Source organism: Bolinopsis microptera, chromosome 11, assembly GCF_026151205.1.
Source record: "Bolinopsis microptera isolate Bmic1 chromosome 11, MBARI_Bmic_1.0, whole genome shotgun sequence".
Classification (NCBI taxonomy): domain Eukaryota; kingdom Metazoa; phylum Ctenophora; class Tentaculata; order Lobata; family Bolinopsidae; genus Bolinopsis; species Bolinopsis microptera.
This window is the reverse complement of record NC_087082.1, coordinates 453,781-480,999: the sequence shown is the minus strand read 5'-3', so window position 1 is coordinate 480,999 and position 27,219 is coordinate 453,781. Positions and strand designations below refer to the sequence as shown.

Below are 27,219 nucleotides of genomic sequence, written 5' to 3'. Positions count from 1 at the left end.
CAAAGGTATGTTATCGAGATTTAGTTCAGTTTATATTATAGCAAAAGTATAATATTAGGCAGTATCTAGATACTGCCTAATATCGCTTATTTTATTTTATCTCTCCCTAAATAATAATTGTGAAGTTTAATTAAATTTGAAAAACTGAAAAAATGGAAAAATGGAATGGAAAATAGTCTCGAAAAGTCGAAAAATGTGACTAAAATTGTTGTAGACAAAACATTTGTGACTAAAATTATGGTAATCAAAATTATGGTAGCCAAATTTATTGTGAACTAAATTTATTGGCCCTTAGGTAATATAATTAAGTTACCATGTATTTTAATTAGGGTCATCTCGATTTTGTAAGGATAGCAAGTGCTTTTTAAGGTTGGATTTAATAATACCTGACGAGGCTGATAGTGATAAGTCTGAATTTTTTTCTCAGAATATACTAAAGCATTGACGGATGCGGAGGGCCAGTTTTCTTCAACATTGGAAGATGACGTACAATCACAGCTGACAAAATTCAAGGAAGAAATCTCGGAACAGAAGGGCACTCAAACTAAGAGTATTTCAGCTAATCTAGCTTATATCAAGTAATTTGAATATTGATTTAACATCTAATCAATCAATTTAATTAACAATATTTTCCAAGTTATAGACGAGGTTTATTCGCTCGTCACAATTATGATCATGTGATGGCACTTTTAATATCATGGAGCGGGGGCCGGGGGGAGCAGGTACTAAGTGTATGATTCCCCCCCCCCCCCCCCCCCCCCCCGCATGAAGCGGCCGTTTCCGCTGAGCCCTCTCCTCACATCTAATAATCACAGAGATTTGATGTTTCTTAAAGTGAAGAAAGTAGAAGATGATGCTGAGGATGATGTAGAAGATGATGCTGAGTATGATATAGAAGATGTGAATGAGTCTCTTAGAACAATGACCGAAGAGGGTCCTGGAAAATATGCAGTGTTTGGTAAGAGAAATAAAGCATATTTACTGCGTTTATCATGCTGTATACTGTACACCATGTGCATAGTTTATCATAAGATCATACTATATACCATGTGCATAGTTTATCATACTATATACTATATACCATGTGCATAGTTTATCATAATATATACTATACACCATGTGCATAGTTTATCATACTATATACTATATACCATGTGCATAGTTTATCATACTATATACTATATACCATGTGCATAGTTTATCATACTATATACTATATACCATGTGCATAGTTTATCATACTATATACTATATACCATGTGCATAGTTTATCATACTATATACTATACACCATGTGCATAGTTTATCATACTATATATACTATACACCATGTACATAGTTTATCATACTATATACTATGTACACCATGTGCATAGTTTATCATAAGAGCAAGTAACAATAAATTTTCTGATACACTCCAGTAACCTTATCTTATTCAGTAAACTTACTTAAACAATTAAACAATCAATTAATTTTAAAATAAATTTCAATTTTAAAATGAAATTATAATTATAATTCTATTTCAGCTCTTTTCGTCCTGATCTGTATTATACTGGGACTACTGGTACTAACAGTACTCATTGGCTTACTCTCCACTGTATTCGGCTGCTGTAAGGTGAGTAACAGTACTCCTAGGCTTACTCTCCACTGTATTCGGCTGCTGTAAAGTGAGTAACAGTACTCCTAGGCTTACTCTCCACTGTATTCGGCTGCTGTAAGGTGAGTAACAGTACTCCTAGGCTTACTCTCCACTGTATTCGGCTGCTGTAAGGTGAGTAACAGTACTCCTAGGCTTACTCTCCACTGTATTCGGCTGCTGTAAGGTGAGTAACAGTACTCCTAGGCTTACTCTCCACTGTATTCGGCTGCTGTAAGGTGAGTAACAGTACTCATAGGCTTACTCCCCACTGTATTCGGCTGCTGTAAGGTGAGTAACAGTACTCCTAGGCTTACTCTCCACTGTATTCGGCTGCTGTAAGGTGAGTAACAGTACTCCTAGGCTTACTCTCCACTGTATTCGGCTGCTGTAAGGTGAGTAACAGTACTCCTAGGCTTACTCCCCACTGTATTCGGCTGCTGTAAGGTGAGTAACAGTACTCCTAGGCTTACTCTCCACTGTATTCGGCTGCTGTAAGGTGAGTAACAGTACTCCTAGGCTTACTCTCCACTGTATTCGGCTGCTGTAATGTGAGTAACAGTACTCCTAGGCTTACTCCCCACTGTATTCGGCTGCTGTAAGGTGGGTAACAGTACTAAATATCTAAATATCAATTTCTCCGTATAATATAACCATTTCTATATCACTTTATACCACTTCCTATTCTTTTAAATAACTTAACTCTGGTACAGGTAAGTGACCCACTTCCTATTCTGTTAAATAACTTAACTCTGGTTCAGGTAAGTGACCCACTTCCTATTCTGTTAAATAACTTAACTCTGGTACAGGTAAGTGACCCACTTCCTATTCTGTTAAATAACTTAACTCTGGTACAGGTAAGTGACCCACTTCCTATTCCGTTAAATAACTTAACTCTGGTACAGGTAAGTGAGTAGTGACCCACTTCCTATTCCGTTAAATAACTTAACCCTGGTTCAGGTAAGTGACCCACTTCCTATTCTGTTAATAACTTAATTCTGGTACAGGTAAGTGAGCCACTTCCTATTCCGTTAAATAACTTAACCCAATACTCCTTTGACTTCATACCTAAATAATGAAAATTTACAATTTTTGGGTTTCGCGACAGCGCGCGGTCGTGAAAAAAGGCCATTTTACTGCTAAATCTGCTCTAAATTAGCCATTTTTTAACCATAATTTTGCAAAATTGGACAAGATCTGCTCTAAACTGTTCTTAAATAGTGTATCTTACCAGTAACAAACAATATAACACCACCAGAACTAATTAGACTGCCTCCATGATTAATTAAGGGTAAAATAGTGATATCCCCATATTTTGGCAGTCAAATTTTTTGAGGGAGGCTGGGGGTACTTATGGCCATGGGAAGGTGTCAGATGACAAATTTGGGTTCCCCATTATGTTTTTTCTGTCAATGTAAGGTATCAGGCATAACAAATAACTTAGTTAATAGTTCCCAAAACTGCGATCTGGAAGTTGATTCTGCACTTTGGTACCATGCGAACGAAATTTTGTCCTTCAAAAATGATGAAAACATCGAATTTTGCCTGCAAAAATAGAAATTTCAATTTTTTAGCCCAATTTTTATTGGCTCTTGCTCCTTACCCCATTTACTGATGATAGTGACCAGTTTTAATGGTTTTTAAAACGTTTAAAGATTGTTATTCAAGTTTATATGTTTAAAATGTATCCATTAATATTTATTATATTGAATTTTATTCACAAATTTCATACCAATTAGGTGTATTTGATTCAAGATTTCTCAAGAACCAAAAATGACAGCCCCTTAATTCTTTTTTGTTAGAAAATTCAGATTATTTCTGATTAGATCAGGCTAAACTTATCTGGAAAGCAAATATCACCCAAAATACTTTTTGCAGCCTCTGGGCACACTGTGCCCTGGTTCAGGTAAGTGAGCCACTTCCTATTCTGTTAAATAACTTAACTCTGGTACAGGTAAGTGAGCCACTTCCTATTCTGTTAAATAACTTAACTCTGGTACAGGTAAGTGAGCCACTTCCTATTCTGTTAAATAACTTAACTCTGGTACAGGTAAGTGACCCACTTCCTATTCTGTTAAATAACTTAACTCTGGTACAGGTAAGTGACCCACTTCCTATTCTGTTAAATAACTTAACTCTGGTACAGGTAAGTGAGCCACTTCCTATTCTGTTAAATAACTTAACTCTGGTACAGGTAAGTGACCCACTTCCTATTCCGTTAAATAACTTAACTCTGGTACAGGTAAGTGACCCACTTCCTATTCTGTTAAATAACTTAACTCTGGTACAGGTAAGTGACCCACTTCCTATTCTGTTAAATAACTTAACTCTGGTACAGGTAAGTGACCCACTTCCTATTCTGTTAAATAACTTAACTCTGGTACAGGTAAGTGACCCACTTCCTATTCTGTTAAATAACTTAACTCTGGTACAGGTAAGTGACGATGTTCTGCCTACAGAGCGTGACTCTGGCCCCTGTGGAAACCTCCTGATGTGTACCAGTTACTGCTCTGTAATACTGTGCGCGTTTGCCACTCTCGTCGCTGCAATCCTTGTTACTGTTGTTATTGCCAGTGAGGGAACTTGCAAGCAATACAGCGATGGCAAGCTTATTGGAGGGGTTAGTTTTTTAAAAATGTATTCTAGAATTATCTGCCGCGAATATTTCGAATCTTTTTTATTGAATCACTGTAAAATATTTCTTCTTGTTTTTAGAAACACCGGAAAGTTGAGATCCCCCAACAGTATGATCCCCCTACAGTATGATGACTTACTTGACTTAAGGCGGCTTCACCGTCCGAGTATTGATGCGCTGTCTCCATAAAACTCTATCCGCCATAAGTCCGCCCATTTCTCCAGTGTCGTTGAGACCCGTGTCAGCTCGTAGGCTATCAACATATGATCCGGCCTGTGTCTCCCCACTATGACCCCCCAAGAGTTTGGGTTCCCCCAAGTAGCAATACAGTTTGCGCACTAGTATGTCCCGGTGAATATGTCCCCCTAAGTAGATCCGCGCTACTTGGATCTATCAATATGATCTCTTGTAAAAAGGTATGCCAATAGACTCCTACATATTGATCCCTACAGTGCTTCCTCCTACATTAATTTCCCCCTACATTATATGTATATCCATCAATACGTCTCGTTATTATATATATGTCAGATGCTACTGTCAACGTCCATGTTTCAGACATAAAGAAGTATTGACTCCGGAACAAATAAAAGATCTTGATGAACATGTTGATAACTTCTAATTAGGGACTGTCCCAACATATCTAGCAAATGGCTGGAGTTGCCCCGAATAAACATCTTTTGCTTTGACCCTGAAAAAAGCACTACCTGTTTGGATGTTCACTCAACTCTGAAGAGAAGTTACAAGAAGTATCTGTTCACATTAAATCCCTCCCCCCCCGCAGAACTAGCTATTATAACTAATTTCTTATGTTAAAAAATCAATCTAAGTTTTAGAGCGTTCTTGAACATAATGTCCCGACACAAAAACTCACTGCAATATTCTCAAACCTTAAGTTGAAGGACGTCTAAAAGTTTGGATTCGAACTGGGTATAAGTGACGAAGGCAAAGGCAATATCGAAAGTAGACTCTGAAATGTTACGGACTATCTATAACACCTGTGGCCGACACAGGTAATTTTATATGGAATTTCATCATTTTGGTACTTTTTATACACTGTTCATTTGATGTATAGAATATGTCAATCAACTTAACAAGTCCCAAGACCAATGCGATTCCTTAATGATGAATTAATCCAGCAGGAGTGTATCAATAGGTGTGTGAATAGTTTGGTTAAGTACACATTCCCCGGGCTGCTAACTAAATAAATATTGACCCTTTGTGGTGTAGAACCCTTCTGTAAAAGTAACCGAATATGCTTTTAAGACTAGTAACATAGTTAATAAATATTAGTGAAGATAACCCCACAGCAATACGTAGTTACCCTTTTTTGATTAATCAATTATTAAATGGAAGTTAAGATTGTTGTTTACACTTCCAAGCTCACACCAATGCTCCATGAGCAATGGATTACGCATTTAGAGACCATGTTAAACGTTTGGTTTGTTATAAAATCTCAATCTTGCTTATCTTTTCAAATCAACATTTAGTTACAGGAGTTTTTACGACTATTCGATGTCCCAAGAGATAACCCACTATATGATGGTCATCTTAATGATAGGTCCCCTTTCGGACAGGGAACCCAATATCACTGAGCTTCCAATATCGGCTAGGGAACCATCACTAGGTAACCAAATCGTAGGAGAATCCAATATGACTGGGGCCATCCGATGTCCAACCCTATAATCACTTTAGGGTACCCAAATCTATAACCATATGCTGGTACCCTAACTAATATCTGCTTTTGGGCAAGACTAGGGTCCCCCAATTCGAAGGGTCAACCCTAATTCGATAGGGTCCTAATATTCGACGGGGAAACCTATTAGCTGGGACCTGGGCGTCCAAGTAACCCAGAGAGTTCCTCCAGTTCTCAAGACGTTCTGTTGAGCTGCCCCCTTCCACGAGTCCACAGCTGGGATTTGTTCCTCCCTGAAATATCGTTGACAAGCTTCCAGCTTTCTTGTTCTTACAACGATCAGCAGTATCCTCAACTTTCCTGATCTTTCCTTTCAGGATCTCCTCCTCTACCTCTTTGTAGCAGGCCTTTAACAAATCCTTTTTAGTGGCGACTTCCTCTCTCTTCTCCTCACAAGGCTCCTGATGGTATTGGTCCTTGGCCAGAACAGTCCCCTCCTTGCACTGTCCCACTCTTGGGTCACTTGAGGGGTCAATCTGCTTATGTCGAGTCTTCTTTGGCAGAAGGCTCTTGTTTGCCGCCTCAATAGCCAACCATAAGCTTCCGTAGCTTTCAGTGGCCCCATCATCCTCCTCTACCAGGCAAGAGAATCTATTCCGAACTTCAATTGCATACTTTTTTTGAAGCTCACCATCCGACTTCAGGGCACTATAATCATAGTTAACTTTTTTCGGAGGCCTGTGTCCTTTCCTAAAGCTAACTTTGATCTTACACACTACAACTCTGTGATCAGATCCCCAACGACTGAAAAGTGTTGTAAACTTCAGTGTTCTTTAATGAGTTTTTCCACTTCCGCCGTATGAGGATATAGTCAATCTGACCTTTGTTAAGTGTCCCATCGGATAAGAAGGTCCACCTCTTGTTTGACCTTCTTTCTGAAGCGGATATTGGTTATTTCCATATCGCACTCCAGGGCAGTGTCTCTCAGTAGCTCTCCATTCCGATTGGTACGAGTATGAAAGTACCAACGGGAATCTTCTTCACTCTCCTTTCCAAGCCGGGCGTTCATATCTCCCTCTGTGATCAGCAGGTGGTGCGCTGGCACATCATTCATAGCCTGTCTAAGGGTGTTATGAAAATCCTCCGCTTCTTCAACTAGTGCTGCCTCGGTAGGACTATAGGCAGTTATAGTTGTGAGTCTGGGATTTCCGTTGAAAGAGATAGTCAGCACCCTTGAGCCATAGGGTTTAATGAGGCTGATTGCGCTGTATGCTCTTCTAGTCAGCAGAAAGCCCACTCCACCAGTGGCTGCTCCTGCTCCATTCCTCCATGCTGAAACAGTTACCAAGCTAACCCCCTCCTTGAACTTTTCGATCTTGATCGGCTCCTGGTGGACAATCCTATGTTCTTGGATCCCAAGGATCTCCATGCCACTCTCCAGAAACTGAGTCACGAGTTCAAGGCGCTTGTAACCTTCTCTAGCAGTTCGGACATTAAATGTCCCTACTAGAGCTACCTCACTACAAGAAACCAATGCATCCCCATCCTTTTTTTGTTGTTTTATGTTATTTTTTGTGCCGGGTGAAGGAGCCGGCATATCATCTGTCACCCCTCTCCTAGGGAGTTTTAGGGTGAGAGAGTCATCAATCCGGTCCCCTCCGACATCTAAATCAGTGGTAGGGACTTTAACCCTAGTGTTATTATAAGACATCATCAAACTTTTCAATGGCTGGTGTCTCATGCGCAGTCCCCCTGCACATCAGGCAAAGTGAGACACCTACTTAACGCCGGGCGCCACTTGAGCGTTAAATGACTTATCCATCTTGGCCACGTGAGTAACAACTTCCGCTAGAACACTTGTTGCTACTAATCAGTAAGAGTGGGTTTTGTGATGATGTCCTGTCGTTGTATTTTTTCTTCTTTCTTCACCAATTCCAATAAATGACTATACGCTTTTGTCCCAAAGCTTAGGGAGATTAGAGTGTGAGCCAAGGCTCCACTTTTACGGGGGCTAACCTTCCCCCTGACTACCTCGTTACCCCAGGCATGATCCCCCTACAGTATGATCCCCCTACAGTATGATCCCCTTACAATATGATCCCCCTACAATATGATCCCCCTACAGTATGATCCCCCTACAGTATGATCCCCCTACAGTATGATCCCCCTACAGTATGATCCCCCTACAGTATGATCCCCTTACAATATGATCCCCTACAATATGATCCCCCTACAGTGTGATCCCCCTACAGTATGATCCCCCTACAGTATGATCCCCTTACAATATGATCCCCTACAATATGATCCCCCTACAGTATGATCCCCCTACAGTATGATCCCCCTACAGTATGATCCCCCTACAGTATGATCCCCTTACAATATGATCCCCTACAATATGATCCCCCTACAGTATGATCCCCCTACAGTATGATCCCCCTACAGTATGATCCCCTTACAATATGATCCCCCTACAGTATGATCCTCCCCCTACAGTATGATCCCCCTACAGTATGATCCCCTTACAATATGATCCCCCTACAGTATGATCCCCCTACAGTATGATCCCCCTACAGTATGATCCCCCTACAGTATGATCCCCTACAGTATGATGTATATGTATATATATATCGTCTCGCTTTATATATAGTGAGATTATTGTAAGATGTTACTTTCACACGTGTTGTGTTTCAGTTGGAAGACGTGGGGGAGGCACTTGGACAAGATTTAGATCTTGATGAAATGTTGATAACTGTGCTGAAATTAGGGGATGATCAAACTATGAATATAGAAAATGTGCTGGAGTTATGCTCTCAGAATGAAACATTCTTTAAAGCTTTAGACTTAAAACAAGACACTAACCTGTTTGGGATGTTCAGCTTCAACTCTATGAAAGACGAAGTTGACAAAGTAAGTATAAATGTGATAATATTAATCCCCCCCCCCCCCCCCCCCGCTGTAACTGTTATTAACTCATTAACGGTTAATTTAACCAACAATCATCTAAGTTTTATTAAATTGCATGTTCGTTCTTTGATACTATAATTTCCCGTTATCTTCATCAAATTACTTCACTCAGCAAATTGCTACCTTTAATGTTGAAGACGCTCTAAAAGATTTGGATTTCGAACCAGAGCTGTTAAGTGACGAGGCAAAGGCAGATATAACGAGTAGTAAGAACTCTTTAAATGATTACGACTTTGCTGCTATGAAGACAACTGTGGCCGACACAGGTAAGTTTTATTGGTTTTATACATTTTGTACTTGTATATAATGCTTGTCTGTTCATTTGGTATGTAATTAGTAATTAGTGTCATCAACTTACTATTCCCCAGAGACCACTGCGATTACCTCTGAGAAAATGGATGAATATATCACTGAAATAGGAAAACTCAAAGTACAGTACACATACATGGCTGAATGTGAAACTGCTTTGACAGATATCAAAGACACTAAAATACCAGCTGTGGAAACTAGTAAGGTACTAACTAAATACTTGTCATGTGACCACTTTTGTGGGAACACCCCATTCTGTAAAAAGATTAACTCGAATACTTTAAGACTAATAGTAACACTGATTTGAAAATATAAAGTACAGATAACCCCACAAATAACGTTTTGTTCATCCCTTTTTTGATTTGATTGATCATTAATTATTAATTATGATTTAATTATGATTCGATTGTAATGTTTTACACTTCTCAGGCTGCACTAGATGCTCCACTGAGCAATATGATTACCATTAAGACCAATATAGTGGTAAGTTTTGTTATTTATTTGCAATCTATGTTATCTTATCTGAATTCAGACCATTTAGATTAAAGCGAAGGTTTATCGACTAATATCGACTAGGGTAACCCTAATATCGACTAGGATAACCCTAAACCCTAATATCGACTAGGGTAACCCTAAACCCTAATATCGACTAGGGTAACCCTAATATCGACTAGGGTAACCCTAATATCGACTAGGGTAACCCTAATATCGACTAGGGTAACCCTAATATCGACTAGGGTAACCCTAATATCGACTAGGGTAATCCTAATATCGACTAGGGTAACCCTAATACCGACTAGGGTAACCCTAATATCGACTAGGGTAACCCTAATATCGACTAGGGTAACCCTAATATCGACTAGGATAACCCTAAACCCTAATATCGACTAGGGTAACCCTAATACCGACTAGGGTAACCCTAATATCGACTAGGGTAACCCTAATATCGACTAGGGTAACCCTAATATCGACTAGGGTAACCCTAATATCGACTAGGGTAACCCTAAACCCTAATATCGACTAGGGTAACCCTAATATCGACTAGGGTAACCCTAATATCGACTAGGGTAACCCTAATATCGACTAGGGTAACCCTAATATCGACTAGGGTAACCCTAATATCGACTAGAGGGTAACCCTAATATCGACTAGGGTAACCCTAATATCGACAAGGGTAACCCTAATATCGACTAGGGTAACCCTAAACCCTAATATCGACTTATTTTATAATAAGCAATAAATTACTTTTCCTATTGTCTTAAACTCATATTTTTTAATTACCGCATCGTGGGCCAAAATAGGAACTCTCCGACATTTCTGCTGAACGATCCTACATTATCTAAGGAACCAATTATTTAATCTACAATAAATTTAATCAAATGTTTGAATAAAAATAGTTTTTATTGTTCCTAAGGTAATTTTAGTTTTTTCTTACCTAACAACCTATCAGACAAAAATAGACGAGTTATTAGATGCGATTGGAAAAATGGATGACAGATTCAATTCAGATGATTTCAGCATCAAAAGCATTGTCTTGGAGGTCAGTTTGTAACCTACTTATTGAATATTACTACTCTAATATATATATAATATATGTACATATTATGTAATCAGCGACAAATTCCCGTTTTCAAAATGACCAGTTTCCCATCGACTACTTTTGTTTTGGGGATAAAATAAACAATTCCGATAACTTTGATATCTGATTGTGTGTCAATCCAGGAAGTGAACAAAGCCATAGACAAGGCTAAAACACTGGTGTCCGAGTTTATAGACTTCCTGTACGGCCAGTTTAGGACGAGTATCGGTAACTGCCAGCCGATTCCAGCTGTGTATCACACAATTCTCAACTACACCTGTGATGGAATCCTTATTCATATTGTAAGTGCTTTTTTGTCTGGTTCTATTCGGGGTATTTTGGTGAACTGTTGTTCGATTTTACAAGGAATTTGAAACAAACGCCTCGACTAAACATATCATAATTAATATCAAAATCTTATATCAAATTTTAAGCTAAGTTTTTATTTTTGAGGGTGTTAAAATTACTAATTGGTCGCAGTTAATTATCAACATTTTCGTTAATAATGTCTCTATATGGTGTTAATAATGTCTCTATATGGTGTTAATAATGTCTCTATATGATGTTAATAATGTCTCTATATGGTGTTAATAATGTCTCTATATGGTGTTAATAATGTCTCTATATGGTGTTAATAATGTCTCTATATGGTGTTAATAATGTTTCTATATGGTGTTAATAATGTCTCTATATGGTGTTAATAATGTCTCTATATGGTGTTAATAATGTCTCTATATGGTGTTAATAATGTCTCTATATGGTGTTAATAATGTCTCTATATGGTGTTAATAATGTTTCTATATGGTGTTAATAATGTCTCTATATGGTGTTAATAATGTCTCTATATGGTGTTAATAATGTCTCTATATGGTGTTAATAATGTCTCTATATGGTGTTAATAATGTCTCTATATGGTGTTAATAATGTCTCTATATGGTGTTAATAATGTTTCTATATGGTGTTAATAATGTCTCTATATGATGCTGTAACAGACCCTTCTCAGACCCTGCTGTACTGTGGATTGTCACTAGTTGGGATCTCCTTGCTGTTCTACATGTGTGTATCACGGTGTCTGGCCCGCTACTTTATAAAGTTTAGTCAACTCCACCCTGAAGACGAGGGAGGAAATGGATGGTAAGTCACGTGACCTCTCATTCTATCACGTGACGTCACGTTTTACTCCGAGTGACGTCACGGGATATTATGCGCGTTTAGAACGAGTTAAGTACTCTTGTATTCTAGCCCGTGTGTGTTTAACTGACCTCTCTGATTAGTGTGCTCTGAACCATTCAGCACGTGTTAACTCTACTCTGCTACTAGAGTAGTTAGGGTGTGCACGTGTTAACTACACTCTGCTACTAGAGTAGTTAGGGTGTGCACGTGTTAACTACACTCTGCTACTAGAGTAGTTAGGGTGTGCACGTGTTAACTACACTCTGCTACTAGAGTAGTTAGGGTGTGCACGTGTTAACTACACTCTGCTACTAGAGTAGTTAGGGTGTGCACGTGTTAACTACACTCTGCTACTAGAGTAGTTAGGGTGTGCACGTGTTAACTACACTCTGCTACTAGAGTAGTTAGGGTGTGCACGTGTTAACTACACTCTGCTACTAGAGTAGTTAGGGTGTGCACGTGTTAACTACACTCTGCTACTAGAGTAGTTAGGGTGTGCACGTGTTAACTACACTCTGCTACTAGAGTAGTTAGGGTGTGCACGTGTTAACTCTACTCTGCTACTAGAGTAGTTAGGGTGTGCACGTGTTAACTACACTCTGCTACTAGAGTAGTTAGGGTGTGCACGTGTTAACTACACTCTGCTACTAGAGTAGTTAGGGTGTGCACGTGTTAACTACACTCTGCTACTAGAGTAGTTAGGGTGTGCACGTGTTAACTCCACTCTGCTACTAGAGTAGTTAGGGTGTGCACGTGTTAACTCTACTCTGCTACTAGAGTAGTTCGGGTGTGCACGTGTTAACTACACTCTGCTACTAGAGTAGTTAGGGTGTGCACGTGTTAACTACACTCTGCTACTAGAGTAGTTAGGGTGTGCACGTGTTAACTACACTCTGCTACTAGAGTAGTTAGGGTGTGCACGTGTTAACTCCACTCTGCTACTAGAGTAGTTAGGGTGTGCACGTGTTAACTCTACTCTGCTACTAGAGTAGTTCGGGTGTGCACGTGTTAACTACACTCTGCTACTAGAGTAGTTAGGGTGTGCACGTGTTAACTACACTCTGCTACTAGAGTAGTTAGGGTGTGCACGTGTTAACTACACTCTGCTACTAGAGTAGTTAGGGTGTGCACGTGTTAACTACACTCTGCTACTAGAGTAGTTAGGGTGTGCACGTGTTAACTACACTCTGCTACTAGAGTAGTTAGGGTGTGCACGTGTTAACTCTACTCTGCTACTAGAGTAGTTAGGGTGTGCACGTGTTAACTACACTCTGCTACTAGAGTAGTTAGGGTGTGCACGTGTTAACTCTACTCTGCTACTAGAGTAGTTAGGGTGTGCACGTGTTAACTACACTCTGCTACTAGAGTAGTTAGGGTGTGCAAGTGTTAACTCCACTCTGCTACTAGAGTAGTTAGGGTGTGCACGTGTTAACTACACTCTGCTACTAGAGTAGTTAGGGTGTGCAAGTGTTAACTCCACTCTGCTACTAGAGTAGTTAGGGTGTGCACGTGTTAACTACACTCTGCTACTAGAGTAGTTAGGGTGTGCACGTGTTAACTCTACTCTGCTACTAGAGTAGTTAGGGAGTGCACGTGTTAACTACACTCTGCTACTAGAGTAGTTAGGGTGTGCACGTGTTAACTCTACTCTGCTACTAGAGTAGTTAGGGTGTGCACGTGTTAACTACACTCTGCTACTAGAGTAGTTAGGGTGTGCACGTGTTAACTCTACTCTGCTACTAGAGTAGTTAGGGTGTGCACGTGTTAACTACACTCTGCTACTAGAGTAGTTAGGGTGTGCACGTGTTAACTCTACTCTGCTACTAGAGTAGTTAGGGTGTGCACGTGTTAACTCCACTCTGCTACTAGAGTAGTTAGGGTGTGCACGTGTTAACTACACTCTGCTACTAGAGTAGTTAGGGTGTGCACGTGTTAACTCTACTCTGCTACTAGAGTAGTTAGGGTGTGCACGTGTTAACTCCACTCTGCTACTAGAGTAGTTAGGGTGTGCACGTGTTAACTCTACTCTGCTACTAGAGTAGTTAGGGTGTGCACGTGTTAACTACACTCTGCTACTAGAGTAGTTAGGGTGTGCACGTGTTAACTACACTCTGCTACTAGAGTAGTTAGGGTGTGCACGTGTTAACTCTACTCTGCTACTAGAGTAGTTAGGGAGTGCACGTGTTAACTACACTCTGCTACTAGAGTAGTTAGGGTGTGTTCTACAATAGTCATTAAACACCTAATCTCCACTGACTATTTGTTAGGTATTAGTTTTTTAAACAGGTGACCATGGTTACCATGGTTACCAGTTACGTTTGGTTACAACTTAAGAGCGTGCTGTTATATTAACTCTGATCTGGTGTTATGTACATTATACAACATTAACCACCGCTATCTTTAACGGATACTCATGACTGACATTGGACAAGTGTGAAAATGCGGAACTGACGATAACAGCTTTCACTATATTATGAAGTAGCATTGAATGACCATTGAAATGAGGAATGATAATCTTATTGCTTTATTGGACGTTTGAGGAAAGTTGTATAGCACGAAAACATGACTTCAATCAATTTTCAACTTCTTGGATATTTGGTCACTTGTTATTAACCGATCTTGCAAATCATGCCGATTTAAAAAAAACAAACAATTGGAATTTGGAGCATCTGGAAGAGAATTTGAAGAATTCAAAAGAAAACCAGCAGCAACTACCTTTACATAAGGAACCAGCTAGGTAACGTCACGTGGTTGCTAGGTAACGTCACTACCTTTACATAAGGAACCATTCAGGACAAAAGAGCACAGCATGACTCCGGTACTAGGGTCTGGAAACAGAGTGTAAGTAGCGCTCTACATGTGTACATGTTTGTAACGTTTCCTTCTGCCTCCCTATTGGGCCGCGCGCTACGTCTTCTTAATTATGTGAAATTACGGAATCAAACTATGGTTTTGTAAATGAGAGATTCGCTGCTAAGATCTTTTTTATTTGTCAACGTTTCGCACAGTTTAGTTAAAGAATAGGTTTTATGCCGTCTTTCTAGCTCTGAAAATAATTTATCTATGATTTTTTCAGTATATACAGGGTGTATACTGTGATACATCCTGTAATATACAGGGTCTACACTGTGGTACACCCTGTAATATGAAAGTTTTACTTGAAATATTTGAATGGTGCGTTAAAACACGACAATTTTGCATCTTATTGGGGCCCGATTTATAAGTTCTTGCTTGTCTTTTTAGCTTTTGCGTAAGTGCCTTCGGCAAAAAGACGGTAGTAAAAATTAACATTGATTCACAGTTCTCTTACCTGAATAATTCTTAATATTAGTGACATTTTATTTAAGTAGTGCTTTGCGACGGAATGATATTTTAATGTATATTGTATGCGCATGATTCACATGAAATTTGTAATATTATATTCGACTGACACGTGCAATGATTATGTTATTGTTAATACTTTATTGTAGTTAACTGACATTAATTAACTGACATTAATTAACTGACATTAATTAACTGAAATTAATTAACTGACATTAATTAACTGACATTAATTAACAGACCTAATTAACTGACATTAATTAACTGACATTAATTAACTGACATTAATTAACTGACATTAATTAACTGACATTAATTAACTGACATTAATTAACTGACATTAATTAACTGACATTAATTAACTGACATTAATTAACTGACATTAATTAACTGACATTAATTAACTGACATTAATTAACTGACCTAATTAACTGACATTAATTAACTGACCTAATTAACTGACATTAATTAACTGACATTATTTAACAGACATGTGTTTACAGTGAGAGTGGTATAAGTGAGCCAGTGATAGAGCTGGTTCACATTCCAATGACCGACCTACGCAAGGACCGACCCCGACCTAACAGACGAGCCCCACCTGGCAAACAGCCAAAGTTGCTAATTGACAATAATTACACAGTAACTGACAAACAAATAAACAAACATTATACAGACGGACAGACTGATGACCCCACAAATACATACCATCCAAGTGTTGTTATTGAGAACAGGACGGCCTGCTGAGGATGTAGATTATCAATTTGGGAATCCGCTCGGCTTTTTCAAGAGCATGGATCCTAAATAGGACTGTTTTTCTAAATAGGACTGTTTTTCTAAATAGGACTGTTTTTCTTAATAGGACTGTTTTTCTAAATAAGACTGTTTTTCTGAATAGGACTGTTTTTCCATCAACAAAATGTTAAGTCATTATTGAATGAATCAGTGAGGATGATATATTTTAGGTACTTTAGGGTAACCTTACTATTTATGCAAGGAAATCTAAGTAGGCACTGACAGAACTTGAAACCTTTTTGTTGTTTTTTTTTTCGTTAACATATTTTTGAATTACTTATTTCTCATCTTATCTGTTGGTAAACAGGACTATCTAAAGTAAATAGGACTATCTAAAGGCCTTTGATTTGTGTTAAGGTTTGCTATCAAACGTCTTGACTCAGCTATGCCTAGTGTAGCAAACAAATTTCAGATTAATATTATAATAATGACAATTAAAAAGAATTCTACAGATTGTTATATTCTATCTTACATGTCTTTAAAACCCACACCTTATATCTAACATGATTACATGCTATCTGAATTAACAACTTGCTGTATTTTTATTTTAAGATTATAATTATGCTAGAAAGCCCGTGGTAACAGGGAGGAAGCTAGTAGTATTCTTTAAAAGAAAAATGTAATCGTATAAAAAAATATCCGTCGCACATCCGAAGATACAGCCTTATGTAATCGACACTCTAAACACAGCGTAATTACTACAAAATCGATCAAAATGGCGCTCGCAAATCTTTGCACGTGCACGTGTGACAATCCTCGTTACCATGGTTACTTTGCAACTTCTTATTTCTCATCTGGTTTGCACGTGAGCGGTCGTACAGACATACAGACAAACTTAATCTTTCGAATTATAAGTAAGATACCATATAATATCTCTATTGTAACCAACTTTGAACTGACAAATTACAGCATTTGGGTGCGATAGATGTATAATTTGCCGTTTATTTGCTGCATTTTTATTCATTTTTATTCATTCGCATGTGAACTATTGCAATGAAATGAGGAGATGCGGTATTGCATGATTTAAGAGACTTCACCCAAATGTTGTCTCTGAAACCACATTATACCCACAACATGGTTACTGAAACATTCCCATCCCCTTGTCTTGACAGCACGCGGGATGGAAATGAATACGCCCACGTGCATGACAAGCCCCCCAGTGTTGGGCAAAGCGTGGTTACCGTGGTTACCGTGGTTACTGACAGTTACCATTTGAAAACTGACAGTAGCAATCCTAGGGGTCCGTACCCAGGTCATTACGCGCAGACAAAACTATAATCAGATGACAGAGATTGAAAGGTAGGCTCAGTCACGTGATCTCAGCTGCCCTCGTGGTTTTGTAAATGTGTACGGGTATTATTCAGGTATTATCCGCATATTGTGCGGGTAATAGCCGCATATTGTGCGGGTATTATCCGCATATTGTGCGGGTATTATGCGGGTATTGTTCGCATATTGTGCGGGTATTGTTCGCATATTGTGCGGGTATTGTTCGCATATTGTGCGGATAATAGCCGCATATTGTGCGGATAATAGCCGCATATTGTGCGGGTAATAGCCGCATATTGTGCGGATAATAGCCGCATATTGTGCGGGTATTATGCGCATATTGTGCGGGTAATACCTGAGTGGTACTATTCTATCTCGCTTGATTGCTGCATATGAGAGACTGAGTTCTAATTTGTGTTTATTTATTGGTAAATGAGATGGCACTCACTCATTTACAGGCATAACAACGTTTATTTAATTATTATAATAACGTTTATTTTGAAGTTATTTGATAAAATGACCTGATTGATTGAGGAGCACTACCCAGAGGCATTACTCGGCACTAACGCCTTAAAATCTTTAATTACAATCAAATATAAATATATGCACACAATGTATAAAATATGAATAATGTATAAAATATGATTACGCTATTAGCAAATTTGAATAGTACTACTATTAAGAATTTCTAAATAACTCTTATCTCTTGACATAAATTTAGAACAGCGACACAGGGTCTGAAGAATGCGCGGTGATATTTTTGTTTTGTAAATGACAGTGAAATTGCGCGGTAGCGATAGCATTGTAGAAAATGCTCGAAGATAGTCATATTTCGTTATGAGGTTAAAGTTTTGTTGCTCGTTATTATCAACGTATGTTGTACCAAATTATTTAAATTTCTAAAAGTACGAAATTTGAGTTGTTCCAGTCCTTGTCATCCGGGTTAAGTGCTTGTGCAGTAAGCACATGCTTGCTGACTGTAGACTTGAATGAATTTAGGAATTTGTCTTGTAGGCAAGTCGTGACATATTTTATGTCCTTGTTAATAATGTTGACTGTTTTGTTATATAACTTAGGCCCAATGTAAGAAATGCTCTTGTCTGAATTACATAAACGGTTAAATGGTACTGCAAAGAACTCAGGTTCTCTTCTAGGTGCGTTTAAGTTTGAAACAGTGAACATTCTTATAATATTTGGTGGTGCAGTGTTAGAATAAACTTTGTGCATTAAGCATAATATACATTTAGCTATCACGTTCGGTAAAGCTAATACTTCGAGTTTATTGAAAATTTCCTTTGTGTGTGAAGGTGTACTGTTCAGATCTTTGTCATAAAAATAGCGGTGGTATTGGTTATCTGCAGCGCGAATGCCCTTTTTCTGGGCCGAGAAGACTCTTTTAACGGAGTTTAGCGATCTTGTTCCCCAAACTGTGCAGCAGTAGTACAAGTGAGACTGAACAAAGCTGTTGTATATCAACTTGAGTGCTTTGTTAGGTACAGAGCCTTTGAGTTTGTAGAGTATGCCCGCATTTCTAGATACTTTAGTGGCTAAATGTCTAATGTGGTGGGCCCAATTTAGCTTGGTATCAATGATCACGCCAAGAAACCTTTCGTGATCACTTTGCTTTAATCGTTCACCTCCCATGTAAATTTCTATATCCTCAGTTTTCTTATTTGTAAAGATCATATATTTAGTTTTGCTAGCATTTAATTTAAGCCCGTTATTAGTAGCCCAATCAATTATCAAAGTCAGAATCTCATTCACCATTGCATTAAGTTGTTCAAATGTATCTGTACTTATTATTAGGTTTGCGTCGTCAGCGAAATAAATATGTTTAGCTAAATTACTAATCTGAGGAAGGTCGTTGATGTAAATTATGAACAGAATTGGTCCGAGAATGGAGCCCTGTGGTACTCCGTAGTTAAGTTTGAGGTGAGAGGACTTGCAGTTGTTGACGCTCACGTATTGCTCTCTATCGGTAAGATATGAGTGAAACCAAGATAAAGCCAATCCCCGAACTCCATAGTGCTCAAGTTTTCTCAGAAGAATACTGCTGTCAACCATGTCGAAGGCCTTGCTGTAGTCCAATAGAAGCAGTGCTGTGACCTGCTTTTTTTCTAGTGCCCTGTGGATATGGTTTTGGGCTTCTAGTAAAGCATGTTCACAGCTATGTCCAGCTCGAAATCCGTATTGAGAGTCAAATAGGATTTTCTCTGTCTTTAAGTGATCTAATAGTCGCGCTTGCATAATTTTTTCAAAGATTTTTGAGAAACACGAAAGTAGTGAGATTGGTCGATAGTTTGAAACTTCAGCACGTGACCCACCTTTGTGAAGTGGAATTACTTTCGCGATTTTCAATTTATGTGGAAACTTCCCCTGATGTAGAGAAGCAGAGACTAGGCAGCTAAGCACTGGCGCAAGTATATTGCTCACTTTTTTCAGGGGAAGTATACTCATATCAGAAGTCGACTTAATCTTCAGACCCTTAACTATTTCAATTATTTCTGATGCGGACGAGTCTTCGAGATTCATGCTCCGCTGGCATTTGCTATCTTGAGTTTCTGTTACGATAGTCTGGCCCTCGGAGCATACGAGACCATTTTCTCTCTTAAGAGTCTCAGCTATATTGCAGAAATAGTCATTGAAGCTATTCGCAATTTGCTGAGAATCTGTTATCTCGCTCCCATTATAGTTAATTTTGTTTATCTTGATTTTGCCTTTTTTCTTTCTGTTTAACAAGTTATTAACCATTTGCCATTGTTTTCTGCTGTCGCTAGAATATTTTGTAAAGTATGCGTTGTAATATTTGTTTTTGGCCTTATCCACGTGTTTATTCACAAATTTCTTCATTTTCTTGTACCTAATATCATTTTCAGTGGTCGGGTTTGTGACAAAATCTTCATAAAATTTATTTTTGCGATCACATGCGCACCGTAACCATTCTTGGATCCACGGCTTTGTGTTTTTACGGCGGCCTGGTTTACTCTTTTTTGCCTTCATTGGGAAATTTCGGTCGTATAGTTCACTATATTTTTTCTCGAAAGCCTCAAATTTTTCATCTACAGAATCATAGTTATTAACCAAGTTCCAGTCTACGGCAGAAATGTCGTTCTCGAACTTTTTGATGCTGTCATCGTTTATTACTCGAGAAGATGTTTCTGTTGTATCTTCTTGAAGTTTACAACTGAGCCTATTCTGATCAACCATAATTGTGACAAAAGTTGCCAAGTGGTCAGAGATTGATTCAGAAATTACTCCCGATTTTGTAACAGCGTGGCAATTATTGACGAAAATATGGTCAATGATAGTCGCACTGTGATCTGTGACTCTAGTTGGTCTTGATATCACAGGAGCGAATCCGTGCTCTGCTAAAGTATCCACATACTTAGTAACAGAGTCTATTCTCCCGTAATCTAGTAGGTCTATGTTAGTATCACCGGCCAGTATGATATTTTTGTTTCGATGTCTTGCTAAGTTACGGAGGAAAATTTTCAATTGTTCAAGGAAACCATTCAAGTCCCCACTTGGAGAGCGATATATATTACAGATTAACGCGTTTTTGTGCCCTTTCAAGGTAAGTTCTGCAACCAAGAATTCTCCTATCTTAGGATTATCGTGGCAACATAGAGCGCTCTTAACGTTTATGTCAGATAATTCACATAGTTTTTTGTTAACATATATGACTAATCCTCCACCACGATTTGACGCTCTAGCGGGAGTCTGAACATACGGTGGATAGAAACCGTCTAGTTCGAGCTCCTCTCCCTGAAAAGGCAAACATTCCGTGTTACAATTTGTTTCATTGAAGCAGAGAACGTCGTATTTTGTGTATTGATCTATATTCTCCCGAAATTCTTCAATTTTCCCATTAAGTGACCTAACGTTTAGCGAGAAAACTTTCAATTCATACTCCTTCGTATTTTTGATCGCGTTCGCGGTATAATATTTGCAGTTATTTAGAAGACTAGACGTTGTTTCCCATGGATTCAAATCAGCATCAGTATCATCATGATCACCTATTTGATTTGATAGGTGGTCGCGATTAAAGGGGTTAAACCTAATAGTGTTACTGAAATTTATCATGTGAAGCTGTCTAATGGAGACATCGTATGCTGGGAAAATTTTTCTCAAGCAATCTTTGCAGCCTGTTGAGCCAGCAGAACATCTTGTGTGGGATAGGTTGTCACAGTAGCAACATTTGGTCATTTGTCTTATATTCCCAATTTTTGTGCAAGTGTGACATTTTTCTCGTTTATTGGAGACTTGGATTTGTATAGGCCGTGATGGTGATAGAGGCATGACGGCACCCACTGGAAGAATTTCTGAAATGCAGCTGTAGCAAGACCATTCTCCAGTAAGTTCAGTTATGTCGCTAGGTGTTAGGTGAGCACATTTTGGGTGATATGTCGTATAACAAATACTACAAGTGATGCTTACCTTGTGTGAGACTAGGCGCTTTGCACAGGCCTTACAGCTATTTTTACTACTTCGGATAACTACCATTTTTTTTAGCTGTAAATGATACTCTTGTTTAAATGTAGATATAGGTTTGCTACTATATATAATATAATAAAGTACACGGAAAACAGTCACTGAAAGTATCTACTCCAGATGAGTGAGCCAAGAAAATGGGGCCAGGGAAGAGTGAGAAAACGTGCGAGGTTTTGTGAACACTCTGTCCGGGTCCCTAACTTCAGCTTCTAACTAGAGAAATCAATTCAGTGAAGTGTTGTTCTGTGGGAATAAGTTTAAAAAGTTAATTGAAGTATGTGAAATGTGAATGTGACTTGTATTCTGTACGTAGTCTCTCAATTAAAATGCATGATTATTAACTAAACTGTAAAACTCACTCTTCTTGTGTTTGTTATGTTTGTTTAATGTAGCCGTCTTGAGTTTTACTAGAATTCTCATTAACATTCCTACTTTTGATTTTACACGTCATGATCTGCTTGTCACACTATCCCACAACTTCTCCCTGCTACTAGAGTACAACTATCAAAATAAGTTTAACACCTCTAACATTACGAATAATGTTTTACACGAGTAACTGCACAACATTACACATTCACAACTATACTACTACACATAATACATCCGCTAATTGCCAGCTACTTTCTGCAGAGTGTATCCTGATCAGCTTATCCTGCAAATGTATTAGGTAACTAACCGTACAACTGTTGAACTAGTGTGTCTGTATTCCGCCCCTCTGCTGTTTCATAGTCACGTGCTTTGGTCACGTGCTTTGGTCACCTCTTTTGTGTTTATTACAATAACTGCTGTGTTGGTACGTGTGTTTATTACAATAACTGCTGTGTTGGTACGTGTGTTTATTACAATAACTGCTGTGTTGGTACGTGTTGCCATGGTGATGTGTGATTCCTCGTGAAGTGATCTATACTCGACAAATCCTCGAACATATCACAATAACACTCACGTTCAATGTTCATTACTCTTATCAGTAATTTTATTCATTCAATCCAAGATGATTAACTCACGCATTTTACATTCTTACACATTAACTCACACATTTTACATTACTACACATTAACTCACACATTTTACATTACTACACATTAACTCACACATTTTACATTACTACACATTAACTCACACATTTTACATTCTTACACATTAACTCACACATTTTACATTACTACACATTAACTCACACATTTTACATTACTACACATTAACTCGCACATTTTACATTACTACACATTAACTCACACATTTTACATTACTACACATTAACTCACGCATTTTATATTACTACACATTAACTCACACATTTTACATTACTACACATTAACTCACACATTTTACATTACTACACATTAACTCACACATTTTACATTACAACACATTAACTCACACATTTTACATTACAACACATTAACTCACACATTTTACATAACTACACATTAACTCACACATTTTACATTACTGCACATTAACTCACACATTTTACATTACTACACATTAACTCACACATTTTACATTCTTACACATTAACTCACACATTTTACATTACTACACATTAACTCACACATTTTACATTACTACACATTAAATCACACATTTTACATTACTACACATTAACTCACACATTTTACATTACTACACATTAACTCACACATTTTACATTCTTACACATTAACTCACACATTTTACATTACTACACATTAACTCACACATTTTACATAACTACACATTAACTCACACATTTTACATTACTACACATTAACTCACACATTTTACATTACTACACATTAACTCACACATTTTACATTCTTACACATTAACTCACACATTTTACATTACTACACATTAACTCAAAAATTTTACATTACTACACATTAACTCACACATTTTACATTACTACACATTAACTCACACATTTTACATTCTTACACATTAACTCACACATTTTACATTCTTACACATCAACTCACACATTCACATCCACACAGCCGACTAGAAGCATCTAGAAGGTGGTCAAGTTCACGAGTCAGTGGAACTAAGTCCGGCTACTCCGGAAAAAGGAGTGCGAGGGACGGACAAAGAGTGCTCATAACATCTCCAACACTTGATGTGTCCGTGCCGGCTGACGATATCATTCTCATATCAAACCCTACACTTACCAGAAATACTGTCCGGTTGGAAATTTATTGGACATAAATTATTCATCTACTATTGCTGTGCATTTGTCAACTTGACTACTACTACTTTTTCAAATCCAAGTCCAATAAAAATAATCATAACCAACTTCCACTTTAAAATACATTTCAACCTAAACAATCACACAATCACCTCACAGAACGTCCGTACCCAACCTGCCCCACACCACATCACACCACAAGTCACCTCCGCCGTACGGTGAACAGCAGTTCGTCACGCACATACCTGATACGCCGCGCGCACGTGCATCCATCCTCCCACCACTTGAAAACATGATGGACTTCGCCAGTGATACCAGTAGCTTCTAATATAAGGTAAACTTTGATGTAGACTCTCTGTAAACAAACACCCTAGTGGTTATTTGTTATTTTTTGATAACGAATTATTTAAAACAGTTATAGATACAGTGCAGTGTCTGACAAGAGATAAGTAAGCTGATTCAGATCTTTAAAATAATGGGCTCATTTTATCTGATTTTAAATTGAAATATTATATCCTGCATGCGACGAACCTTTCTCTGGGTTTTCATCTGGGTAATATCACTTAAAGTATTAAGTGGGATTAAAGTTATTATATTAAATAAACATTGACATCCACACAAATTCTGTCTAAATATTTGTTACTATTAAAATTAATATTAATATAATAAATGCAAATGTTTAGTATCCCGTTCTGAACAGTAGATGCCTTGCGCATCAAATAAACATCTCAGCTCTTTCCTCCCAGGAAAGACCCAGGGGTCTTTCCTACAAGTGTTACTAGTTAATTAACGCTGTAATTAGCTTCTAAAATAACTATTTTCTCATTAATTAAATGAATAGTCACCAGATACTACCATATTATAACAGTAGCTACAGTGTAGCTACACACTGCTACACACACTGCTACACACTGTCGTCCTCAGTTCAGGACTACAGATCCCTCTACCCCCTACCCAGCAAGTAGATCTACCAAAGTTAGAACGAGCTCAGGTTCAAACCTCTGCCCCACATTACTTCCCTGAGCTGGCAGTGCCTTGGAGACAGAGAGCAGAGGTGGAGAGGTTTGAGGCTGGGGATGAGGCGAGAAATTGGAAGCATGGTGGTGATGGTGGGAGAGATGGAAATAGACGGGGGAGAAACCAAGCAGTTCCGGATAAAAACAAGGTTCAACCCTCAGCCCCTGCTGTAGAGGACTCTCCCGGGTTGTTACAATCTCTGCCGGGGTATTCTACTTTTACTTCGCTGTGGAGCTAAACTCAGGTCTCCCAATTCCTCTGATGGGTAAGAAGTGCTGCACTACACCAGCAGAAATATCCAGCAGTCTAGCACAACTCAAAGATCTGACGAATACAGCACTTAACTTTAACAAGGCGGAATCTAGCAACATAACAGAGCTGTACTATAACTACTATACTATACTGTACTTACTACTATAACAAAGTGCCATATTATATATTATTAAATATTATATATCTTTAAACCTATCTTGGTCATATTATTATATTATTATATGTATTACTGACACTGTAGATTAAGCATTCTAAAAAACCTGGAATTACTTTATATCACACGTGTTCTTATTCATTAATCAAAACAATACACTAAAACCACTCAAACATTCAACTTCACGATCCATCTCATGAAAACAATATCACTGCATGAAAAATGTCTTGAGTCTTAAATAAAAGAGCATTGCTTGCAAACCTTATCTGAAGCATGAACGTCAGAGAAGCACTCAATTAGCATGTATTTCATTTAAACTGTATGCATGAGATTTATTAATGTGGTCAATTTTAACATGATGTGTCATCATAAACAGGATTTTCATGACGAATAATATTTTTTCTACGATTAACAATTCATCTGAAGTATGGTATGATCCATCTATAACAGTTTCATTTCAGTATGATAGAGACGAAGTTCTAGCGAAGGAGGATCATGGCGACTTTTTTACTCACCTAAATTCGGAGGAGTTTACGTTCAGTTTGTAAATTTATTTGTAGCACACAGACGCCACATAACACTACAAGATATGTCTCCTGTGATATAGTTGTGCGCCCTGGTAGCTTAGTTACTAGCGGTTACTAACAGTTACTAGCGGTAGTGACGCTGAACACTGGTTACTGGACGTAACTCTGATCATGTTTATTTGTTATCCTTCTTGGTTGTTGATGCTCCAGATATCTCGGGGACTGCGCGATAAGTTTAATATTCCACAAACTAGTTACATTTTTACTGTATATTAGTAGTCTTCTCAGAGTGTTTTTATTGGACTTTCCTGATCAGATGCACGTTGCTACTTTGCATGTGGGCAGAAATTTCAAGTAGGCATCGCTATCCCTCGATTATTCTCGAAATTATGACGCTGTTTTCTGTTTAAACAATTTCTAATGATTTATTAAAAGTAATCAGATTAAGCATTGAATAAGAATTAGCGATAAGAGCCAATGATACTGCATTGAATGAAAGCTGGTCTGAAGAATTAAAATTGGACACTATAACAATCGATAAATTGACCCCCCCCCCCCCCCCCCCCCCCCCCCCCCCCCCCCCCCCCCCCCCCCCCCTGTACCAGTACAGAGCAATGAATTTAGAACGCTGATAATTCTCGTATTTGTCAGTGAGACTGCGCTGAGAATTGTGACATTGTGATTAATTAATTATCAATACCTCCCTGTCCGCCACTTGTGAAACATCTATTTTTTATATTAGGTCTGAGCTCTCTGGAGTAGATACTTTGATAATAAATAGGGACTGGCATTGTGTTACCATGGTAACTAGGTAACATTGTGATTGTTTTGTTGCTGCTGAAACTACACTACACTACACAACATTGTGATTGTTTTGTTGCTGCTGAAAGTTCAACACAAGATTGATGGTTAAACGTCTCGTGTTGATTTATTATCAGAGTTAATTTTGATATCTATTTTTCATACAGACTATGATCGTGGCGAGATGTACTGATAATTTTATAAAACTACTAATAACTTTAGTTAGTGTAGTTGTTATGTGTGGAGGCTGAAATGATTATCAGTATTAATCAAAATAGGTAAAGATTTCTCACTTCAGACCAGTATTAAAATATGTGTTCAACTACTATACCTGAAACAATGCAAGTTTACATTATGATTAACTGAAAAAGATAAAATCAAAAGTCCTAATTTTACATGATTCGGTTAAATATTTAAATAATCAAATTCACCTGACAAGCATGACTGATGGTTACCTAATTGATTTTCAGATTCAAAA

General features: G+C 38.1%; 1 protein-coding gene across 1 annotated transcript; it reads left to right on the top strand.

The window, feature by feature from the left end:
- On the top strand, positions 1-26,470 carry LOC134823757 (uncharacterized). The gene is made up of 15 exons (XM_063835298.1): positions 1-5; positions 428-578; positions 816-958; positions 1,527-1,615; positions 4,071-4,256; positions 8,596-8,811; positions 8,981-9,134; positions 9,237-9,382; positions 9,607-9,660; positions 10,628-10,717; positions 10,900-11,058; positions 11,760-11,890; positions 23,782-23,967; positions 24,129-24,303; positions 25,875-26,470. Exons 3-14 carry the CDS (start codon positions 823-825, stop codon positions 24,295-24,297), a joined length of 1,716 nt encoding a protein of 571 aa, XP_063691368.1. The 5' UTR covers positions 1-5; positions 428-578; positions 816-822; the 3' UTR covers positions 24,298-24,303; positions 25,875-26,470.
- The last annotated feature ends 749 nt before the right edge of the window (positions 26,471-27,219 follow it).